Source organism: Budorcas taxicolor, chromosome 2 (assembly GCF_023091745.1).
Source record: "Budorcas taxicolor isolate Tak-1 chromosome 2, Takin1.1, whole genome shotgun sequence".
Taxonomy (NCBI): Eukaryota; Metazoa; Chordata; class Mammalia; order Artiodactyla; family Bovidae; genus Budorcas; species Budorcas taxicolor.
Genome location: NC_068911.1, coordinates 169,263,724 through 169,282,435, shown reverse-complemented (window position 1 = coordinate 169,282,435; position 18,712 = coordinate 169,263,724). Strand labels below are relative to the sequence as shown.

Sequence of the window (18,712 nt, the reverse complement as noted above, 5' to 3'; positions counted from 1 at the left end):
CCATAATTGGAAAGCATCAGTTCTTCACCTTAGGAGCCTGTTAGTGGAAGTTGACTCTGTATCTGACTTATTGAGATTGTATCTGTTTTCTTCCAGACTGAACTCCTTGAAGATGGGAGCTGGGTTTGTCTGTTGGGGAGTGAGGGGTGGTGACAAAAGACTAGGACCTATACCCAGCCCAGACTCTCGATGTCTACTTAAGAAAACACACCCAGGGACTTCCCTGGTGGTCCAGTGGTTAAGACACCACATTTCCACTGTAGAGGACACAGGTTCAATCCCTGGTCAAGGAACTAAGAGAAATTAAAATAAATAAATAAAACCCAGAGTGGTTAGAGAGGAAGTCTGTCCAAAGGGCTGATTTGTGCGGTAGAAAACATGCATGTGGGTCATGGGTGCAGGGCTCCACCTTTTAGAAGGTGCCCTCTCATCCCCCGCATTGCCTCCGGGATGGTTCATAGACACTGCAGTGCCTGGAGTCCTCCCTTTGAGAGACGAAGACTCTCAAGTTCAAAGGGGACTCAGGTGGGCTGGACTTAAAAGCCAGTGCGCTCTGCACCTTGGCGTGGAGCTGTGCTTGTGGTCCTTCCACGCGTGCTTCAGCAGATCTGTTGCGCTTCCGGCCCACTCTCCCAGGCCCTCACTGCTTCCGTGTCTCCCCTTGGCGCTCACCCACCGTCTTGTCCCTTTCAGCAGGCTCCCACCCTCTGCTCCTTGCCTTTGGCCAGGTTCATAGGGGATCCTGGGGAGCCCTGTCCAGACTGCCGTGATCGCTGCCTGGATCATGACCTGCCTTTAGCCAACCGTTCTTTTGCTTTTAATTTTCAGATATACCTGGATTCCATTCCTGGCTCTCCTTTCCGGCTGTGCCAACTTAAGCAAGTAAATCTACTTGTCTGCGCCCCAGTTCCCTCAGCTGTTAAATAAGAGTGACAGAGCCCTCTTCAGCTTGTTGTGAGAAGTTAAAGGTTGTTAGAAGGTAGGTGTGGCCAGTGCCCCAAAGAGACTCATCTGAAGGAGCAGATTGGTTAAATAATTATGATCCAAACTCTGTCCTCATTTCTTGGAGAGGGTGATTCCTTTAGGATTGAGAGAGGGATCCGAGGTAGTGTACCAATGGAGGCAACTTTGGATAGAAGTTCTTGCAGTAGGATAGGGCTGGTGTGGGATGGAGATGCACTGGTATGGAGAGAAGAGGGAGCAGTCTAAGATTGTGAGAAGGGAGGGTGTGACAGATAAGATGACCCCAGAAGTTGTGTCAGTACCAGACCCTGGAGGTCTTTTTGAAAAGATCATGAGTGGTCGAATCATTTTTTTTTAGTTAATGATCCATGACACTGAATACCTCCTATAGCCTTTGTTTTTCTGATCTCCACTCCAGGCCTTTCCCATAGATCAACCCAACAGCAGCACCGATGTGCTGATACCATTCTGTTTCCTGTTTGTTTGTTTTTTCCGCTTCTTGTTGTGAGTACTTTTCCGAGCTCCTTCTCAGTCCCCCTCCCCAGCAGAGCTGACAGCTGCAGGTCATTCTGATGAGCTGAAGGGGAAATATGCCTTTGGCCGGACAGGGCCCCAGACCCAGTGAACCAGTGCCAACCTGGCCAAGGGTTATGAGCTGTTTACTGGAACGAGTGGGTCCCTGGTGTATCCCACACTCCTTAACCCATCCAGCTCTGCCACCTTAATACCCCTTCTTGATCGGTTCCTGCACACTTCACACTTGACAAAAACCTCTCAGTCTCTCCTCCCTGTTTGTCCCCCAGTCTTCTTGGTAAGTGGAAGTCTACCATCTACCTAGTTACTTAAGCCAAAGGCTAGGAGTCCTTGTGTTGGACCAAGTTCATAGGGGGATTAAAGGGGCCCTGCCCAGGATCCCCTGGATTTTTTAGGATGAAATAGTCAATCTGGGTTCCTCCCCCACCCTCATTCCCTACATCTAATCCACTGGCAAAGCAAGCCTGTCTCCTAAATTGTGTATTTTTCTTTGTTGCCTCAGACCAAATCATGTCACCAACTTCTCTCATTTGGATGCTTGCAATCGCCTCCTCTTCCATTCCCTTCCAGAACAATCGTTAATGAGATAGTCTTCTTAAGGCTTGTCTGTTTTCCCTACTAGGCCTTGTACGACCCGGCCCCTGCTCCCCTTGTGCCTCTGATCCATCACTGTCCAGCTGCAGCCCTGCTGGCCTCCCCAGGTTCCTGAGCACGTCACATGCTTTTGTCCAGGCCTTCCCCTGCTGGCTTTCTCTGCGTAGTATTTCAAGTCTTAGCCCAGATGTCACCTATCTGACCTATATCTCCTCCCCTATCCCAGTTACTCTCTCTTTTTTTGTGTGTGTGATAAACTATACATAACATAAAATTTACCATTGTAGCCTTTTTTAACTGTACATGGTTCAGTGGCATTAAATACATTTACATTGTTGTGTCCCTAGAATATTCCTACTATATCACCTTGCCTATTCATCACACCACACTGTCTGTAATAATACTCTCTCTGTGTGTGTATGTATTTCTGTCTGTAAGCTCCGTGAGAGCAGGGAGACGGTTAGTTGCCTTTTTCCTTGCTACCCCTGGTCCAGAGCCAAGCAGTGGTAATAAGCATTCATGGAAGGATTGAGTCCATGCTGCTACGTACCATGTGCTTGGCACTGCAAAACCCTTCACAGACATTTCATTCCGTCTGGACAGCAGCCCTCGAAGTGGTCATTACATCCCTTTACATGAGGATACACACAATTCAGAGAGGCTAGAACAGCCAGAGAGGCCAAACATGGTCGCACAAGCAGGGTTGAGCAAACCACAGCTCTATCCCTGATGCAAAGAACTGACTCGTTGGAAAAGACCCTCATGCTAGCAAAGATTGAGGGCAGGAGAAGGGGATGACAAAGGATGAGATGGTTGGATGGCATCACTGACTCGATGGACATGAGTTTGAGTAAGCTCTGGGAGTTGGTGATGGACAGGGAAGCCTGGCATGCTGCAGTCCATGGGGTCACAAAGAGTTGGACACGACTGCGCAACTGAACTGATCCCAGTGAAGGCGCATTTCTAGTGAGGGAAGAGGGGTCTCAGAGGCTGGTTGGAGGGGAGGAGTGCCACCCTGGGAGAATAAAAGTTGGGTAAAACACAGAACTGCCACCTCAACAAAGTCAAAACTGGGCCAGTCTCAGCCTGTAGAAGCTCAGCCTGCAGAGGCTCAGCCCACACAGCCGTGGGGCATTCTAGGCCTTTGGCTGCTTCCTTGTCTTCGGCACTTTGTTCTCCTCCCCCAGGTCAGCCAGCAGAAATGTGCCTGGAGGTTCCAGGCCATTGACCTCGTGTACATATACCTCGGAACAGGGAGCTAGAGAGGCTCCAGAGAAGGGTTCTTAGAATTCTCTTGCCATTTATAGCCTTGGTTAAAGTCTCTATCCCTTTTCTATAAAATGGAGGAAAGGTGGTTAGATTAGATCAGCTGTGCCTAAGCATTACCTGGAACAGACCCTAGATGTTTAAACACCAGCATTGATTTATTGAGCCCCTACCCTACCCTGTAATTGTATGTGTGCATGCTAAGTCGCTTCAGTCATGTCTGACTCTTTGCGACCCTATGGACTGTAGCCCGCTGGGCTCCTCTGTCCATGGGATTCTCCAGGCCAGAATACTGGAGTGGGTTGCCACGCTGTCCTCCAGGTGATCTTCCCGACCTAGAGATCAAACCACCCTGTAATTACTTTTACAGTATTAGCTCATTTAGTCACAGTCATAACAATGTGTAGATACTATTGTTGTTCAGTTGCTCAGTCATGTCTCTTTGCAGCCCCATGGACTGCAGCACGCCAGGCTCCTCTGTCCTCCACTATCTCTCGGACTTTGCTGAAATTCATGTCCTTTGAGTCAGTGACACCACCCTTACGGCAGAAAGCGAAGAAGAACTAAAGAGCCTCTTGATGAAAGTGAAAGAGGAGAGTGAACAAGTTGGCTTAAAGCTCAACATTCAGAAAAACTAAGATCATGGCATCTGGTCCCATCACTTCATGGCAAATAGATGTGGAAACAGTGGCAGACTTTATTTTTGGGGGCTCCAAAATCATTGCAGATGGTGACTGCAGCCATGAAATTAAAAGACACTCCTTGGAAGAAAAGTTATGACCAACCTAGACAGCATATTAAAAAGCAGAGACATTACTTTGCCAACAAAGGTCCATCTAGTCAAGGCTATGGTTTTTCCAGTAGTCACATATGGATTGAGAGTTGGACTGTAAAGAAAGCTGATCGCCGAAGAGTTGATACTTTTGAACTGTGGTGTTGGAGATGACTCTTGAGAGTCCCTTAGACTGCAAGGAGATCCAGCCAGTCCATCCTAAAGGAAATCAGTCCTGAATATTCATTGGGAGGACTGATGTTAAAGCTGAAACTCTTAATACTTTGGCCACCTGATGTGAAGAGCTGACTCATTTGAAAAGACCCTGGTGCTGGGAAAGATTGTACGCTGGGAAAGATTGTATGCGGGAGGAGAAGGGGATGACGGAGGGTGAGATGGTTGGTTGGATGGCATCACTGACTTGATGGACATGAGTTTGAGTAAGCTCCAGGAGTTGGTGATAGACAGGGAAGCCTGGTGTGCTGCAGTCCATGGGGTTGTAAAGAGTTGGACACAACTGAGCGACTGAATTGAACTGAGTCAGTGATGCTATCTAACCATCTCATCCTCTGCCACCCCCTTCTCCTTTTACTTTCAATCTTTCTCAGCATCAGGGTCTTTTATTTCATGGCAGCACTCACCATCCATAGCGATTTTGAGTAATTACTATCCCCATTTTACTGAGGAGGAAACTGAATGGTGAAGAGACTAAGTAACTTTGTCCAAGGTCAAACAGCCAGAAAGTAGCTGAGTACATAGCCTGGCTCCTCTTAACCACTACTTGCTCTACCGCTTTTGCATCTGGATAGCTGCAAATTGCCTGGGCCCTGCTCTCTATTCCAGAGGGATCACAGAGTTTGGGAGCCTTAAGGCTTAGACAGCTGTCTTTCATAACCTTAAAAACCAGGGCTCAATAAAGATTTATTTCAGAAACTGCTTATGTGGAGGAAAAAGGGCTTTTGACCCAATTTGGGCTGGGTTGAAATTGAGACACTAGGGCAGAGTGTCTGTTCTCAGTGGCCTTGAGAAGGCAACAGCAGTTAGTTGAAGTAAGGAGGCAGTCAGCACTGACGGCTCAGCTGCCCTGGATCGTGTGAGCTGCCACAACCCTTCGTGTCACCCAGAGGTGATTTCCTTTCCCCCTTTGTAATACCGGGTGTTTCTATGTTAGTATGAGTGTATATACAGTGTTTATCTCTTGTTGGATGGGTTTAAAGGAAAGCCAGGTTCCTCCTAGGAGTGGTGGCATTTTGGATCACAGGGCACAAATGGTTTTGTTTTTTTAATTTATTTAAATTTTGGCATTACTGCTTACAGGCTTTCTCTAGTTGCAGTGAGTCTGGGCTACACTGTTGCGCTGCATGGGCTTATTGCAGTGGCTTCTCGTTGTGAATGTGGGCTCTAGGGCATGCAGGCAGGGTAGTTGTGGCGCATGGCTTAGTTGCCTCACAGCATGTGGAGTCTTCCCAGACCAGGGATCGAACCTGTGTCCCCTGCATTGGTAGGTAGATTCCTAACGACTGGACTGAGAAAATGGTGTGGTTTGGTTTTATTTAATGAAAATAGCTGTGAATGTGTGTTTGTGTGGTGTGATTATAACAGTAATGTATTACCAGAGTTACTATGGTTATGTTGGGGTTGGGAGTAGTTGTGATGTTCATTGAATGTTCTTCAGTGTTTTAATTATTTGTTTATTTTTAATTTTTTAATATAAATTTATTTATTTTAATTGGAGGTTAATTATTTTACATTAATTTTTTAATAATAAAATTTAAAAATACATGTCATGCTGTTTGTATCTTAGATTAAGATATAAAGAAAGAAGTAAAATTTGTCCATAATCACATTTTCCAGAGGTTACCATTATTAATATTGAATGTATTTCCTTCCACATATTTTTATATATGTATGATTTTTCTTTTCCACAAGTAGGATGATGGCCTGTTTTTCAATCTGCTTATGTTACTTGGCAATGATTCAGTAAATAAATCTCTGAAAACATCACTTTTAATGGCTTCGTACTGTTTTATTATCAGTATGCCACGTATTATTTAGCCAATCCCCTACTCCTAAGTACATGGGTTGCTCCATTTTTTGTTGTTTTTGTTTTTTTAATGTTACGAAGAATACAGTAGAGAATATTAGTGGAACTTAATCTTTGGGTTTATTTATTATTTGGTTCTTCTCAGGTAAATTCCGAGAAGTGGAATTTCTAGGCATTTCTTTTCACTTTTTTAGGGTTTTTGATAAATATTGCCTGAATAGAGCCATTTCTGACATGGAGTCTTTGCCTGGGTTTTTCAGGACAAGAAGATGCCACCCAAGCGTGTAGCTAAGAGAAGGTCTCCCCCAGAAGATGCCCTCCCCAAAAGCAAGAAGGTGAAAGGTAAGTTGGCCCTCAGTATGGATGGCCTCTTGTCATCCCCAGAATCTGGTACCAGGCTCCTTCCTCCCTGAGATTTGAAGCCAAGGGGCCAGGAAGTCCAGGAACTCCACCCAGCTGGAGGGTCTCCTGTAGCTCACTGATTCCCACCCTCTGGGAATGATAAAGGGGCAGAGACTTGCTTAAAAGCCCTCAGATACAGGTGAAAAACTAGGCCCTACGGCTTTGCCCTAGGCAGTAATGCCTAGTTAAGACCATTGACCTCCGGACTGGTTCACATCCTCGCTCTGCCACTCTCTAGCTGTATAGCTGTGGCAGATCGCTAACCTCACTGAACTTAGACTACCCCGTTCATAAAACGGGCAACCTCACCGGGCTGCCATGGGGAAAATGAGCTTGTTTCCTGGTTAGCACTTGAGACAAGTGCGTTTGGTCTCCTCCCTGCGGGGACCCTAGAGGGAGTCAGGGAGGAGAGCCCCCCCTCTAGTCTGGGAGGGTGGGGGGAGTGTGGACCCACACTCAGACAGTGTCTGTCTTTTGCAGACCCTCGTAACCAGGCAGTGAGGGCCGTTGCCTCCCGCCGTGTTCCAGGCGCCCGCTCCTGCCAAGGTGCCTGCGGGCTGTGCCCTCCTGACCAGAAGGCCCAACCAGGTGGCTGCCTGCCCAGAGTGCCCTCTGCGCAGCCGCAGCAGTCCTGGCAGCCGTGGCCACACCCCCGGGGGGAGGGGCTGGACGCCATTGGCTCTCCGGGGCCTTGGCGGCCCCGCCCCCTGTTGGCCAGCAGATGGCCCAGCGCCGCACTCTGATTGGCGCGTACCTCTTTGCAAATGCCTGTGCGGTCTCTTACTCCTCCCTTTCCTCTTTTGCTGCGTGTCTGCTCCCCAAAAGAAGTGGAGAGGGGGGTCAGTGTGCCCATGTCCAGTGGTTAAGTCACAGCCTGAGGATGGAGACTAGGGACTATGCTCTGACCGTGTAGGCCTCCTCGGTTTGGTTTCGCTGCAAACTTTACTCGTTATTAGCTCTTATGACACTCTCTGAGGCTCTGTTCTCCTTTTCTATAAAATGGGAGCCTGAAATGGAAGACCTGTAGCATAATGTGGGGGGCTGCAAGTCAATTTAACATTCGTAGAATAAGCAGTGTTGGATGTTATTATGCCCTCTCTGTTAGTTGGTTCCTGACCAAGAACAGCTAATCAGAAAAGCTATCTTGTGCCCCACTTCTCCTCCCCACCTGAATTTTCTTCTCTGTATCAAGTGTATTATTGCCATTTCCTTCCACTCATATTAATAATGTGCTTAAGTGGGCGCTTTCCTGGTAGTCCAGTGGCTAAGACTCCGTGCTCCATTCCTGATCAGGGAACTAGATCCCACAGGCCACAACTAAGGAGCCTGCATGTTGCACTAGGACTGAGCATAGCCAAATAAATAAATACAGATAAAAAAAAAAATGTGCTGGAGTTTTTTGGTTTTTAATTTAAAATTAAAATTCTTTTTATGTGAGTCATATTTTAAAGTCTTCATTGAATTTGTTTCAGTATTGCTTGTTTTGTGTTTTGGTTTTTTGGGCATGAGGCATGTTGGATCTTAGTTCCCCCTCCAGGGATTGAACCTACACACCCCTCTATTGGAAGGCAAAGTCTTAACCACTGGACCACCAGGGAAGTCCCTAATGTGCTCAGTTTTTAATCTTCACGAACATTCTATGAGATAGGTACTTCTCTTACCCTCGTTTCACAGATGATGATGTTTAGGCTTGGAGCGGTCTGACTAATGTTTTGTGGCTGGGCACGGATTTGAACCCAGGTCTGTGTTATCCCACAGCCTGTGCAGCGACCTCTCCTCTCTCTTGTCATCCTGCACGCTCAGGGGCTATCTTCTTTACCCCTCAGTCTCCCATAGGTCCCACGGCACAGAACCAGGTATGGTGCTGACACTGGGCCAGGGCGACGTGGGCCAGCTAGGGCTGGGCGAGAATGTGATGGAGAGGAAGAAGCCGGCCCTAGTGTCCATTCCAGAAGACATCGTGCAGGCTGAGGCTGGGGGCATGCACACTGTGTGCCTAAGCAAAAGTGGCCAGGTAGGTCAGGGTGGCACCAGATGGGACAGGACCTGGGACTGGGGTCCTTGGGGAAGGAGCTCTGAACCATATGCATTACCCTGTAGAGATGAAGCTGGCTAGATAAGCAGGGAGTGGCCTAGACTAGAACATACTGAGAGGCCAGACCTCGCACTAACGGGGGGCATCCTCTGCACAGGTCTACTCCTTCGGCTGCAATGACGAGGGTGCTCTGGGAAGGGATACGTCAGTGGAGGGCTCAGAGATGGTCCCTGGGAAAGTGGACCTGCAAGAGAAGGTGGTACAGGTGTCAGCAGGAGACAGTCACACAGCAGCCCTCACCGAGGATGGCCGTGTCTTCCTCTGGGGCTCCTTCCGGGTAAGACTGGGTCTGGAGGATGGCTGTGGAGCTGTGAGCAGAATTAAGTACAGCTGGTGGGACCCCAGCTCCATGCCCATGTTGTACTTGTGGAGAGATTGAGACCCTGGGAAGAGCTTGGACCCAGACCCAGATTTCTGGTTCTTCATCAGGCCTGTGCACGCTACTGACTGCTCCTGTGAATCTGATGTTATGATTTTGTGTGTCGTGGAAAAGGAGTGGCTCAGGGATACCTTTGGTCTTCGGCTGAGCCAAGAAGCCTGCTGACCCATCTCCTCCCTTTTAACCTCCCCCCTCCCCATCCCAGTCTCCTTCCACACTTCTCAGAGGCATATCTCAGAATTTTCAAGACTGGAGAGTGTGGTTTAAACAGCAGATTCAGCATTAAAATTGTTTTGGCACTTTGTTATTCAGTTTATTTTGAAAATGTCAGAAATAAAGGAATCTGATATTTCCTCATTGGAGCTCTTTTAACACTTTTTGATGGGAGAATTTCAAACATGTAAAAGTAATCAGAATGCTATTTTGAACTTTTATTTACTTGCCTGAACAATTATCAGCTTATGACCAAACTTGTTCGATTTTTACTCCCTTCTGTTCCCCAACTCCTTTGTTATATTTTAATGCAAATCACAGAGCACATATGATTTCACTCATGAGTATCTCACTGTGTGGCCTGGCTCCTGTCCACCTCTCCATCCTCACCTGGCACCAGTGCCCTTCACCACGCAGCTCTGGGGGTGCCTACAAGGCTGGATCTGGCTGGTATGAGACAGGCAGAGCTGGCTGAAAACTGACCCGCCCCTCCCTTCCAGGACAATAATGGTGTGATCGGGCTCTTGGAACCCATGAAAAAGAGCATGGTGCCCGTGCAGGTGCAGCTGAGTATGCCCGTCGTGAAGGTGGCCTCAGGTGAGTCTGGGTTCTCACTCTGGGCAGGAGTTGGAGGACCTTTTTCTGGGTCTGGCCCAGCCTTGGGCCTTACAGACAAGCCCTGCATCCCCTGCTTTCCTCTCACCCTCAGGAAACGACCACTTGGTGATGCTGACAGTTGATGGCGACCTCTATACTTTGGGCTCCGGGGAGCAGGGCCAACTGGGCCGCGTACCTGAATTATTTGCCAATCGTGGTGGCCGTCAGGGCCTTGGTAGGTGTTTGTTTGTTTTTTATTTATTTTTGTCTGTGCTAGGTCTTGATTGCCACATGGGCTTTTTCTCTAGTTGTGGCAAGCGGGGGCTACTCTCTAGTCGTGGTACCCAGCTTCTCATTACAGTGGCTTCTCTCGTTGCAGAGCACAGGGTCTAGGGCACACAGGCTTCAGTAGTCATAGCTCATGGGCTCAGTAGTTGTGGCTCCCAGGCTCTAGACCACAGGCTCAATAGTTGTGGCTCATGAGCTTACGGCCTGTGGGATCTTTTGAATCCAAGCTTCCTGTACTGGCAGGCAGATTCTTTACCACTGAGCCACCAGGGAAGCCCCTTGGTAGGTGTTTTGATGATTTAGTTTCAGTTTAGGTTCAAAGGATTTGTTAACAAAAGAAACCACTCATCACACACAAGCAAAATGCTGTTGGTTTCACCTGTGTGTCATAAGATTTCGTCTGACCTCAGGGCGTTGGCCAGACTTCCAGGGGTTTAAGAAATTCCAAGACCCACTCCCTTTCTTAAGTGCCACTTGACTTACTGGTAACAGTTGGTGTGTTCACAAGTAGGCATGTAGTCCAAGCAGGGTCCAGGCAAGGTCAGATGTCAGTCAGAGGCCTGTTCTCCTGCTTCTGAAGCCTGAACAAGACTACCTCCATTTTAATTTCCCTGACAGTAGGTAGCTTAGGTTCCTGTGGTGGGACAAGTTGGCAAGCCACCCCCTGCTGAAGGTCAAAGGCAGAAGGGATTCTCTTGTGTTCAGGCTTGCATCGGGTGGACCTGCAGTGATAGTTAAGGAATCCCCAGACTACCACAGAGTTGAATCTTGGCTCTACCCCTTCCTGGCCATGGGCCCCCAGACAGTTTCCTCATCTCTAAACTACCTGCCTCACTGGGTTGTTGTGAAGTGAACAGAGTTCATATAGAAGGCTGTCTGACACACAGCAAGTTCCATATAAATGTTACCTCTGTGGCTTGGGGGTCTGAGTGAGGCACCTGGCCTCTGTTCGCCTCAGTCGCCTCTTCTGTATTCTACGGAGAAGAGTCCCTGCATAGGCTCCCTGTGAGGGCTTCAGCAGTAAAGGAGACACAGTGGGGCAGAGAGGAGAGGCCGTGTGTGTGCCGCTGGCCCTGACCTTCTCTCTGCCTGCAGAACGACTCCTGGTCCCCAAGTGTGTGATGCTGAAATCCAGGGGAAGCCGGGGCCATGTCAGATTCCAGGATGCCTTCTGCGGTGCCTACTTCACCTTCGCCATCTCCTCTGAGGGCCATGTATATGGCTTCGGCCTCTCCAACTACCATCAACTTGGTGAGCCCCAAGCCCATCATCCAGCGTAGCCCAGAGTGACTTGGGTTGCAGTCCTGCCTCCACCACTCATTCATTGTGCCCCCTCCGTATGGGGCTCACCTAACCTCTCAGAGCCTCAGTTGTTGTTGTTTTGAATATTTATTTATTTATTTTTGGTTGTGCTGAGTCTTCGTTGCTGCACTGCGGCTTTCTGTAGTTGTGATGAGTGGATATGATGAGGGAAGGGATGAAGAAGGCAATTCCTTGGACGGTGTCACCCCGACAGCCCCATCCTGACCTTCCCCCCGCCCCTCCCAGGAACCCAAGGCACAGAATCCTGTTTTATACCTCAGAACCTAACATCCTTCAAGAACTCCACCAAGTCCTGGGTGGGCTTCTCTGGGGGCCAGCACCACACAGTCTGCATGGATTCAGAAGGTAGGGGTCTAGACCTGTCTCTGGGGTGGGGGTGGAGTGTTCCCTGGGCACAGGCCTGGCCCTACTCCGTAAACAACAGTGCTTGAAACCTGGGCCTGCTCCATGGATTGGGCTAACTGTGGGTCCATGAGGGTCACCCCACCTGCCAGCACCTGGGGGTTCAGTGGGGGCCTGCTATTCTTCATCTTTCTCCTTCCTCCCACAGGAAAAGCATACAGCCTGGGCCGGGCTGAGTATGGGCGGCTGGGCCTTGGGGAAGGTGCTGAGGAGAAGAGCGTACCCACCCTGATTTCCAGGCTGCCCACGGTCTCCTCAGTGGCTTGTGGAGCCTCTGTAGGGTATGCTGTGACCAAGGATGGTGAGTGGGACTGCCCACAGTCGGTCCGGTTGGGGTCTGGGGTTCATGATTCTTACCAGAGTGCCTAGCAGGTTCTGTTGCCCACCATTCTGTGGAACTGAGATGTGGAGAGCAGTATTTGTGATGACGTTATTTTTGTCCTGATTGTTAGAAGTTCTGGCTTCGATGACATAAAGTGGGTAAACACATTATTAAAATTATTTTAATGTGTTTGAGCCAAGGGGATATATCAATTACTGAGGCCCAGATAGGCAAGGCTTCCCGGGTGGCCCAGTGATAAAGAATCTACCTGCCAGTGCAGGAGATACAGGAATTGTGGGTTTGATCCCTGGGTTGGGAAGATCCCCTGGAGGAGGAAATGGCAATGTACTCCAGTATTCTTGCCTGGAAAATCCCATGGACAGAGGAGCCTGGCGGTCACAGTCCATGGAGTCATGAAGAGTCAGATGCAGCTGAACACACAGGCAAGGACAGGGAGAAGGACTGAAACCCTGGTCTCCAGACTCCTAACACAGGCATGCCTTTACATTTATACCTCGGTGACCCTTTTTTATACAAACTAGTAACTGCCGGCTTCCCAGGGAGTTGTACTTAAAATATCATCAGGAGAAAGAAAGCTCAGTAGTTGGGGTCCTGGCAGGCACAGCAGAGGAGGGTGTGGACAAGTGGTCGCCAAAGCCTGAGGGAGCAGACTTGGAGGCCTTGAGAAAGCAGGCTGGCAGAGGCGCTTGATCCGGACTGTCTGGAAAGAGGAAGTGGGGTGTACTGTACCTTGAAGGTTTAGTCCTTGATGGTAAGAAAAGGAGAACATCCAGAATAGTCTCAAAGGCAGGTGGTTCAGGGAATGGAGGTGATGTAGGGGTTTGGGGAATGACCGACCAGTCATTGTCAGGCCTTGAAAGCTCTGCCTGGGAACAGGGAGAAGTCTTTGTCAATGCATAAGGGCTGTGGTCTCTGGTTGACAAAGCTCTTTTTTGTCCATCATCTCCTTGCCTCCTCCCAGCTTCTCTGAACTCCCCGGAGGCTGGGACATTGCCAGGCTGCCTCAGGCCAACCCCAGAAGGTACCCCCATGCACCAGGCTTCTCACCCTGCAGAAAGCTGGGGCTGGGGATCCTAGAGACAGGATCTCCCTTGTTTCTCTCCCCTGTAGGTCGTGTTTTTGCCTGGGGCATGGGCACCAACTACCAACTGGGCACGGGACAGGACGAAGATGCCTGGAGCCCCGTGGAGATGACAGGCAAACAGCTGGAGAACCGTGTGGTCTTAACTGTGTCCAGCGGGGGCCAGCACACAGTCTTACTAGTCAAGGACAAGGAACAGAGCTGGTGAAGCCTCTGAGGGCCTGGTTCCTGGCCCCCACAACCTCCCTCTTGGAACAGGGAAGCCGTGACGACTACGTGTTCCAGCAGCCCTCTCCCAGCCCCGAGTACTCTGTCACCTCCTGCCTTTTCCTCATCAGCAGAACAGAACCCTTCTCCCTTTTGTGTCCCCTTCTTTTCTGGAATCATCCTGGGACTTACAGGATGAGGGTGGGATAGATGGAAGAGAGGGGAGGGGTTTTTATCAGAAGGAACATTGCTCACCCCACAGCCATATGGTCAGACCTTCCCCCTCATCCCTACTTCCCATGGTACTGGCTGACCCTGGTTTTGCCTCTCCAAAACCAAAACTTCCTCCCCTGCGTGTTTGGTGCCCATATACGCTGAGAAGTCGGGCTCCATCAAGCCCCGCTCTAGTCCTATGCCACTCTTCCCGTCCTTCACAACCCACAGGCGGACACATGGTACAGTCGTCAGACCCAGCTGTCATGGACTTATGCCTGGGGAAAACTGGAGAAGGGGCAGGGCTACCCAGCCGTGGGCAACCCCAGGCCAAATATTTGGCCCTGAACAGGTGCCCATGGGCCAAAAAGAAAAACAGGGCTCCTCCGCTTGATCAAGAAAAAAGCTAATCCACCTTTCTCCCAGAAGCACAAAGCATTCTGTCCTTCAGGCCTTGTCTGCAGTCTCCCCCATCCATCCTGCCTCACCTGCAGCCAAGGGCCTGAAATCTGGAAAGGCAGCTGTGCCTGCAGGGCAGGACTTGTGGGGAGAGGGAAAGGAGGGCTTTATAAACAAACTTACAGCAATATTGAGAGTGAAAGGAGGGAGGGGAAGAGGGTTGGAGGGGTAGAGTCTGGTCCCCAGAAAGGGAAACAGCAGCTTGTACAGTGGCTGAAAAAACAGGAAAGGGTTTTGATTTTCTTTTTTTTTAATGTAAAGTATTTTGGAGGGGAGAGTGAAGTCTTTTAATACTTTGAATAAATTTAGAGTTTTATAAAACAGGCCACTTATTTTCTACACACTCCCTGCTTTTTTAAGGGAGCACCTGCTGTGTTGGGAAGGGCAGAATGACCCCATGCCTGTAGACCTGGGGAAGACTAGGACTTCAGTGATGTCAAGAAGTCCTGGTATGTGCCAGCTGTTCATTTTTTGTTATTTGTTGTTTTGTTTTTGTTTTTTGTATGGAACAATGTCTGTTCTAGACAAATCAAAATGAGTCGATTGGTTTTTGTTAGGTATTTATGTTTCAAGAATCACTGGATTTTTACAAAATTATATTGTACAGTATGTGAGACATGGAATGGATCTTTTTAATATCCTAATTTGAAACCAAGATTTTTGAGTACAATACATCTCTAGAAATATACTAAGTTTAATGATGTATCATTTCAAAAGCTAGTGTAACTGATTAAACATGATTAATTGCACAGTAACAACTTACGCATAATGATGTAGATTTTCACAGGCATTTGAGCAACCAAATCACATAGAGCTGACCTGTCCAGTATGGTGGTCAGTAGCTACTTGTGGCTATTTAGATTTAATTTTAAATTTGTAAAAGTGTAAAATGAACTTCCTCAATTTTATTAGCCACATTGCAAGTCCTCAGTAGTCAAAAGCAGCTAGTGCCTATGGTTTGGGGGCTATGCAAATACCGAAATTTATAGAACATTTCTATGATTGCAGAAAGTCACAGTGGACAATGCTAATATAGGAAATCTATATATGTACAGCAGGGAAGTTTTATTAGTACCAGGAGGATTCTTGATGTCAGCTATTCTTGGAAAAATGAATATGATGTGAAATAACTTAAAATGTTTTCTGTGATTGTTTTTTCCTCAAACTTTTAGTTTCAATGCAGGTCCTATCCTGATTAGAAATTGACTTCTTAGAAGGGAAAAAATCACAACTTTCGACTTTAATATTTTCATTGTAAAGAGGCAGAGTGTGTCTGCTCTTCCCTCCCCTGCCCCCCAGAAAAGTCCATTAGATTTATTGAAGCTTTCCCTTTTGACATACAGCAGATTGAAAGTACTCTCTCCTTAGAAACAACTCTTGTGGGTTGAGACTTAAATGGGCCAGGCACTGTACTGAGCACGTTGCATACAATAAGAGCTCATTTCATCCTCACATCAGCCTTGTGAAGTTGGAATTGCTGTCCCTCAGGAAAATGTCCCTGGGAGTTCAAGAGACTAATTGGAGATCTAGCTGCCTTTCTTTTCCTTGTATTGTAGTGGAAGTCACTCAGTCTCCGACTCTTTGCAACCCCACAGGCAATACAGTCTATGGGATTCTCCAGGCCAGAATACTGGAGTGGGTAGCCTTTCCCTTCTCCAGGGGATCTTCCCAACCCAGGGATCAAACCCAGTTTTCCCACATTGCAGGTGGATTCTTTATCAGCTGAGCCACAAGGGAAGCCCAAGAATACTGGAGTGGGTAGCCTATCCCTTCTGCATCAGATCTTCCCAACCCAGGAATTGAGCTGGGGTATCCTGCATTGCAGGTGGATGCTTTATCAACTGAGCTATTAGGGAAGCCCTGATATGTATTGTATGTAACAGTTATAAAGCTCTCTGTAGGTGCTTTATGTATATTAGAAAAGTATCAGGCACAAAGTAAAGGCTCCACAAGCCTTTGCTATTACAACTGTTGCACATTTCAAAATTCCTCGTGGTTCATAATTGCCTTGTTTTTCACATGCTCACTTTTTTGGTATAAATATTGTTCAGTAATTCAATGTCATAGTCTATCGGAAGTGTGAATCTCCTTTTTTTTTTTTTTTTGAATCTCCTTTTTTACGTTCAAACATGTCAAGTACTCTTAAGTTTTACCTTTCCCCTATCGTCCTCCAACCTGGATTGGTTACCCCAAAACAAATATAATCACCACATATGGCTCAGCTGTAAATACTATTTACAGTCATAATAATGTAGCTGTTCAATGGTTTAACAAATTGTAATCAGAAGACGGAAAAGTGTATGTCTGAGGGGACGTCCCTGAAATATCTGAAACTACAAATGAATAGAAATTATATTATTGAGGGCTTCCCTGGTGGCTCAGTGGTAAAGAACCTGCCTGCCAATGCAGGAGACACCGGTTTGATCCCTCGTATTGCAGAGCAACTAAGCCCCCACCACAACTATCAGGCCTGTGCTCTAGAGTCTAGTGGCCCCAACTACTGAAGCCCTCGTGCCCCAGGTAGGGCCTGTGCTCCACAGCAAGAGAAGCTGCCACAGGGAGAAGCCTGTGTGCTGCAATTAGAGTGTAGCCTCCACTCCACAACTAGAGGAAAGCCGGCGCAGCACTGAGGACCCAGGACAATCAAAAATCAAATCATCTTTAAAAGTACATTATTCAGAAATACACATATTTTAGGGAAAAGGTTGGGATAAGGGATAGGTAGGGTAAGGGACAGCTGTCTATTGTTTGACATAAAATTAATTTTTTTTCCGTTGTCTCAGTTCAGTCGCTCAGTTGTGTCTGACTGCAACCGTATGGACTGCAGCACACCAGGCTTCCCTGTCTATTACCAACCCCTGGAGCTTGCTCAAATTCATGTCCATCAAGTCCTTGATGCCATCCAACCATCTCATCCTCTGTCCCCTTCTGCCTTCAAGCTCTCCTAGCATCACGGTCTTTTCCAGTGAGTCAGTTCTTTGCATCAGGTGCATCAGTCCTTGCAATGAATATTCAGGACTGATTTCCTTTAGGACTGACTGGTTTGATCTTGCCGTCCAAGGGACTCTCCAGAGTCTTCTCCAGCACCACAGTTCAAAAGCATTGATTCTTCGGCACTTAGCCTTATGGTCCAACTCATCCATACATGACTACTGGAAAAACCAGAGTTTTAACTATATGGACCTTTGTTGGTGAAATTAAAAGACACTTGCTCCTTGGAAGAAAAGCTATGACCAACCTAGACAGCATATTAAAAAGCAGAGACATTACTTTGCCAACAAAGATGTCTAACATATCCCCAACATTCTTGTGGAAATTTGATTAGAAACAGCAAAGAAGGAATCCTGTCTGATAAAACTTACATTCTAAATTAAATATGTAAAAATTTTCCACATGTAAAATGAAATTTAAAAATAGTAAGCAAAAAGCACAGGGTTTGGCAGATAGTACTATTTATCAGTTATAATTCAAAGGCCTCCAACTGCCGTGTTGGAGGACTTATTAGAAGCCAGGCATTAGGCCAAATGTTTTTCCAACTTGTCATTTTCTCCTCACAACAAACACAGTTTGGGACTTCACGGGTGGGCCAGTGGTGAAGACGATTCCAATGCAGGGGGCATGGGTCTGATCCCTGGTCTGGGAATTGAGATCCCACATGCCACACTGCTTGGCCAAGCAAAACATGGCACAAGGTGAAGTGAAGTGAAGTCTCAGTCGTGTCCGACTCTTTGCGACCCCATAGACTATAGCCTACCAGGCTCCTCAGTCCGTGGGATTTTCCAGGCAAGAGTACTGGAGTGGGTTGCCACAAGGTAAGCACTGCTATTTGTTGTTGTGGTTAGTTGCTAACTCGAGTTTGACTCTTCGACCCTTTGGACTATAGCCCGCCAGGTTCCTCCTTCCGTGGTATTTCCCAGGCAAGAACACTGGAGAGGGTTGCCATTTCCTTCTCCAGGGAATCTTCCACATATACAGATGGAACCTGTGTCTCCTGCACTGGCCAGTGGATTCCTTACCACTGAGCCAGCAGGGGAACGAAGTGCTGCTGTTTCCCAAAATAGTGAGGAGGGCTGGGATTTGGGCTCTATTTGTTCATATCTATAGTCAGAGCACCTAAACACTACACTACTGTGGAAGTGAACAGAATAAAACTGGAAATTTGGCAACTTGTGATTGGATCTAAGGCTGGATCCACCAGTGCTTGTCTTTGGGTCCAAACACCCCAAGTTTGGGATTTGTATACTGTCAAGGAAGGGCTGAAGTGGCCCATCAGCCCAGAAGGAGCCTCAGGAATGGGTCCTCAAGCACTTGGAGTGATTTTCACACCTGGAGATGACAATTCTCATAGAAGTTTCACATTCTAGGAAATGGGTATTAAACTGAGGTGAAGGCCTGGGACACTCAGATTAGCAGTCAAATTGTCAGGATTATCTAGAAATGGTGTTTACTGAGAGCCTTCTGTGGCAGGTCACTGTTTGGGGACAGGTTAGAACTGGTGGTTTGGATTAGTGTAGAAGTGAGACGCCAGAAAGTGACA

At 47.7% G+C, this 18,712-nt stretch overlaps 1 protein-coding gene and 1 non-coding gene across 12 annotated transcripts in view; both read left to right on the top strand.

The window, feature by feature from the left end:
* The window catches only part of RCC1 (regulator of chromosome condensation 1), a 31,113-nt gene extending 16,327 nt beyond the window's left edge, over nucleotides 1-14,786 (top strand). For 3 of the 11 annotated variants that reach the window (XM_052658178.1, XM_052658168.1, XM_052658159.1), the window contains 11 exons: nucleotides 829-979; nucleotides 6,434-6,515; nucleotides 7,056-7,163; nucleotides 8,402-8,589; nucleotides 8,768-8,947; nucleotides 9,763-9,859; nucleotides 9,972-10,094; nucleotides 11,243-11,398; nucleotides 11,696-11,815; nucleotides 12,021-12,173; nucleotides 13,326-14,786. In XM_052658178.1, the coding sequence (XP_052514138.1) occupies nucleotides 6,443-6,515; nucleotides 7,056-7,163; nucleotides 8,402-8,589; nucleotides 8,768-8,947; nucleotides 9,763-9,859; nucleotides 9,972-10,094; nucleotides 11,243-11,398; nucleotides 11,696-11,815; nucleotides 12,021-12,173; nucleotides 13,326-13,504 (1,377 nt within the window). In that variant the 5' untranslated portion in view covers nucleotides 829-979; nucleotides 6,434-6,442 and the 3' untranslated portion in view covers nucleotides 13,505-14,786. Of the gene's footprint in view, nucleotides 1-828; nucleotides 980-2,119; nucleotides 2,199-6,433; nucleotides 6,516-7,055; nucleotides 7,164-8,401; nucleotides 8,590-8,767; nucleotides 8,948-9,762; nucleotides 9,860-9,971; nucleotides 10,095-11,242; nucleotides 11,399-11,695; nucleotides 11,816-12,020; nucleotides 12,174-13,325 lie in introns of all 11 variants that reach the window. The other 8 variants (XM_052658143.1, XM_052658133.1, XM_052658186.1 and 5 more) reach the window with 7 other exon arrangements.
* On the top strand, nucleotides 221-293 carry TRNAG-UCC (transfer RNA glycine (anticodon UCC)). The gene has a single exon. It is a non-coding gene; the product is annotated as a tRNA-Gly (tRNA).
* Nucleotides 14,787-18,712: the final 3,926 nt, after the last annotated feature.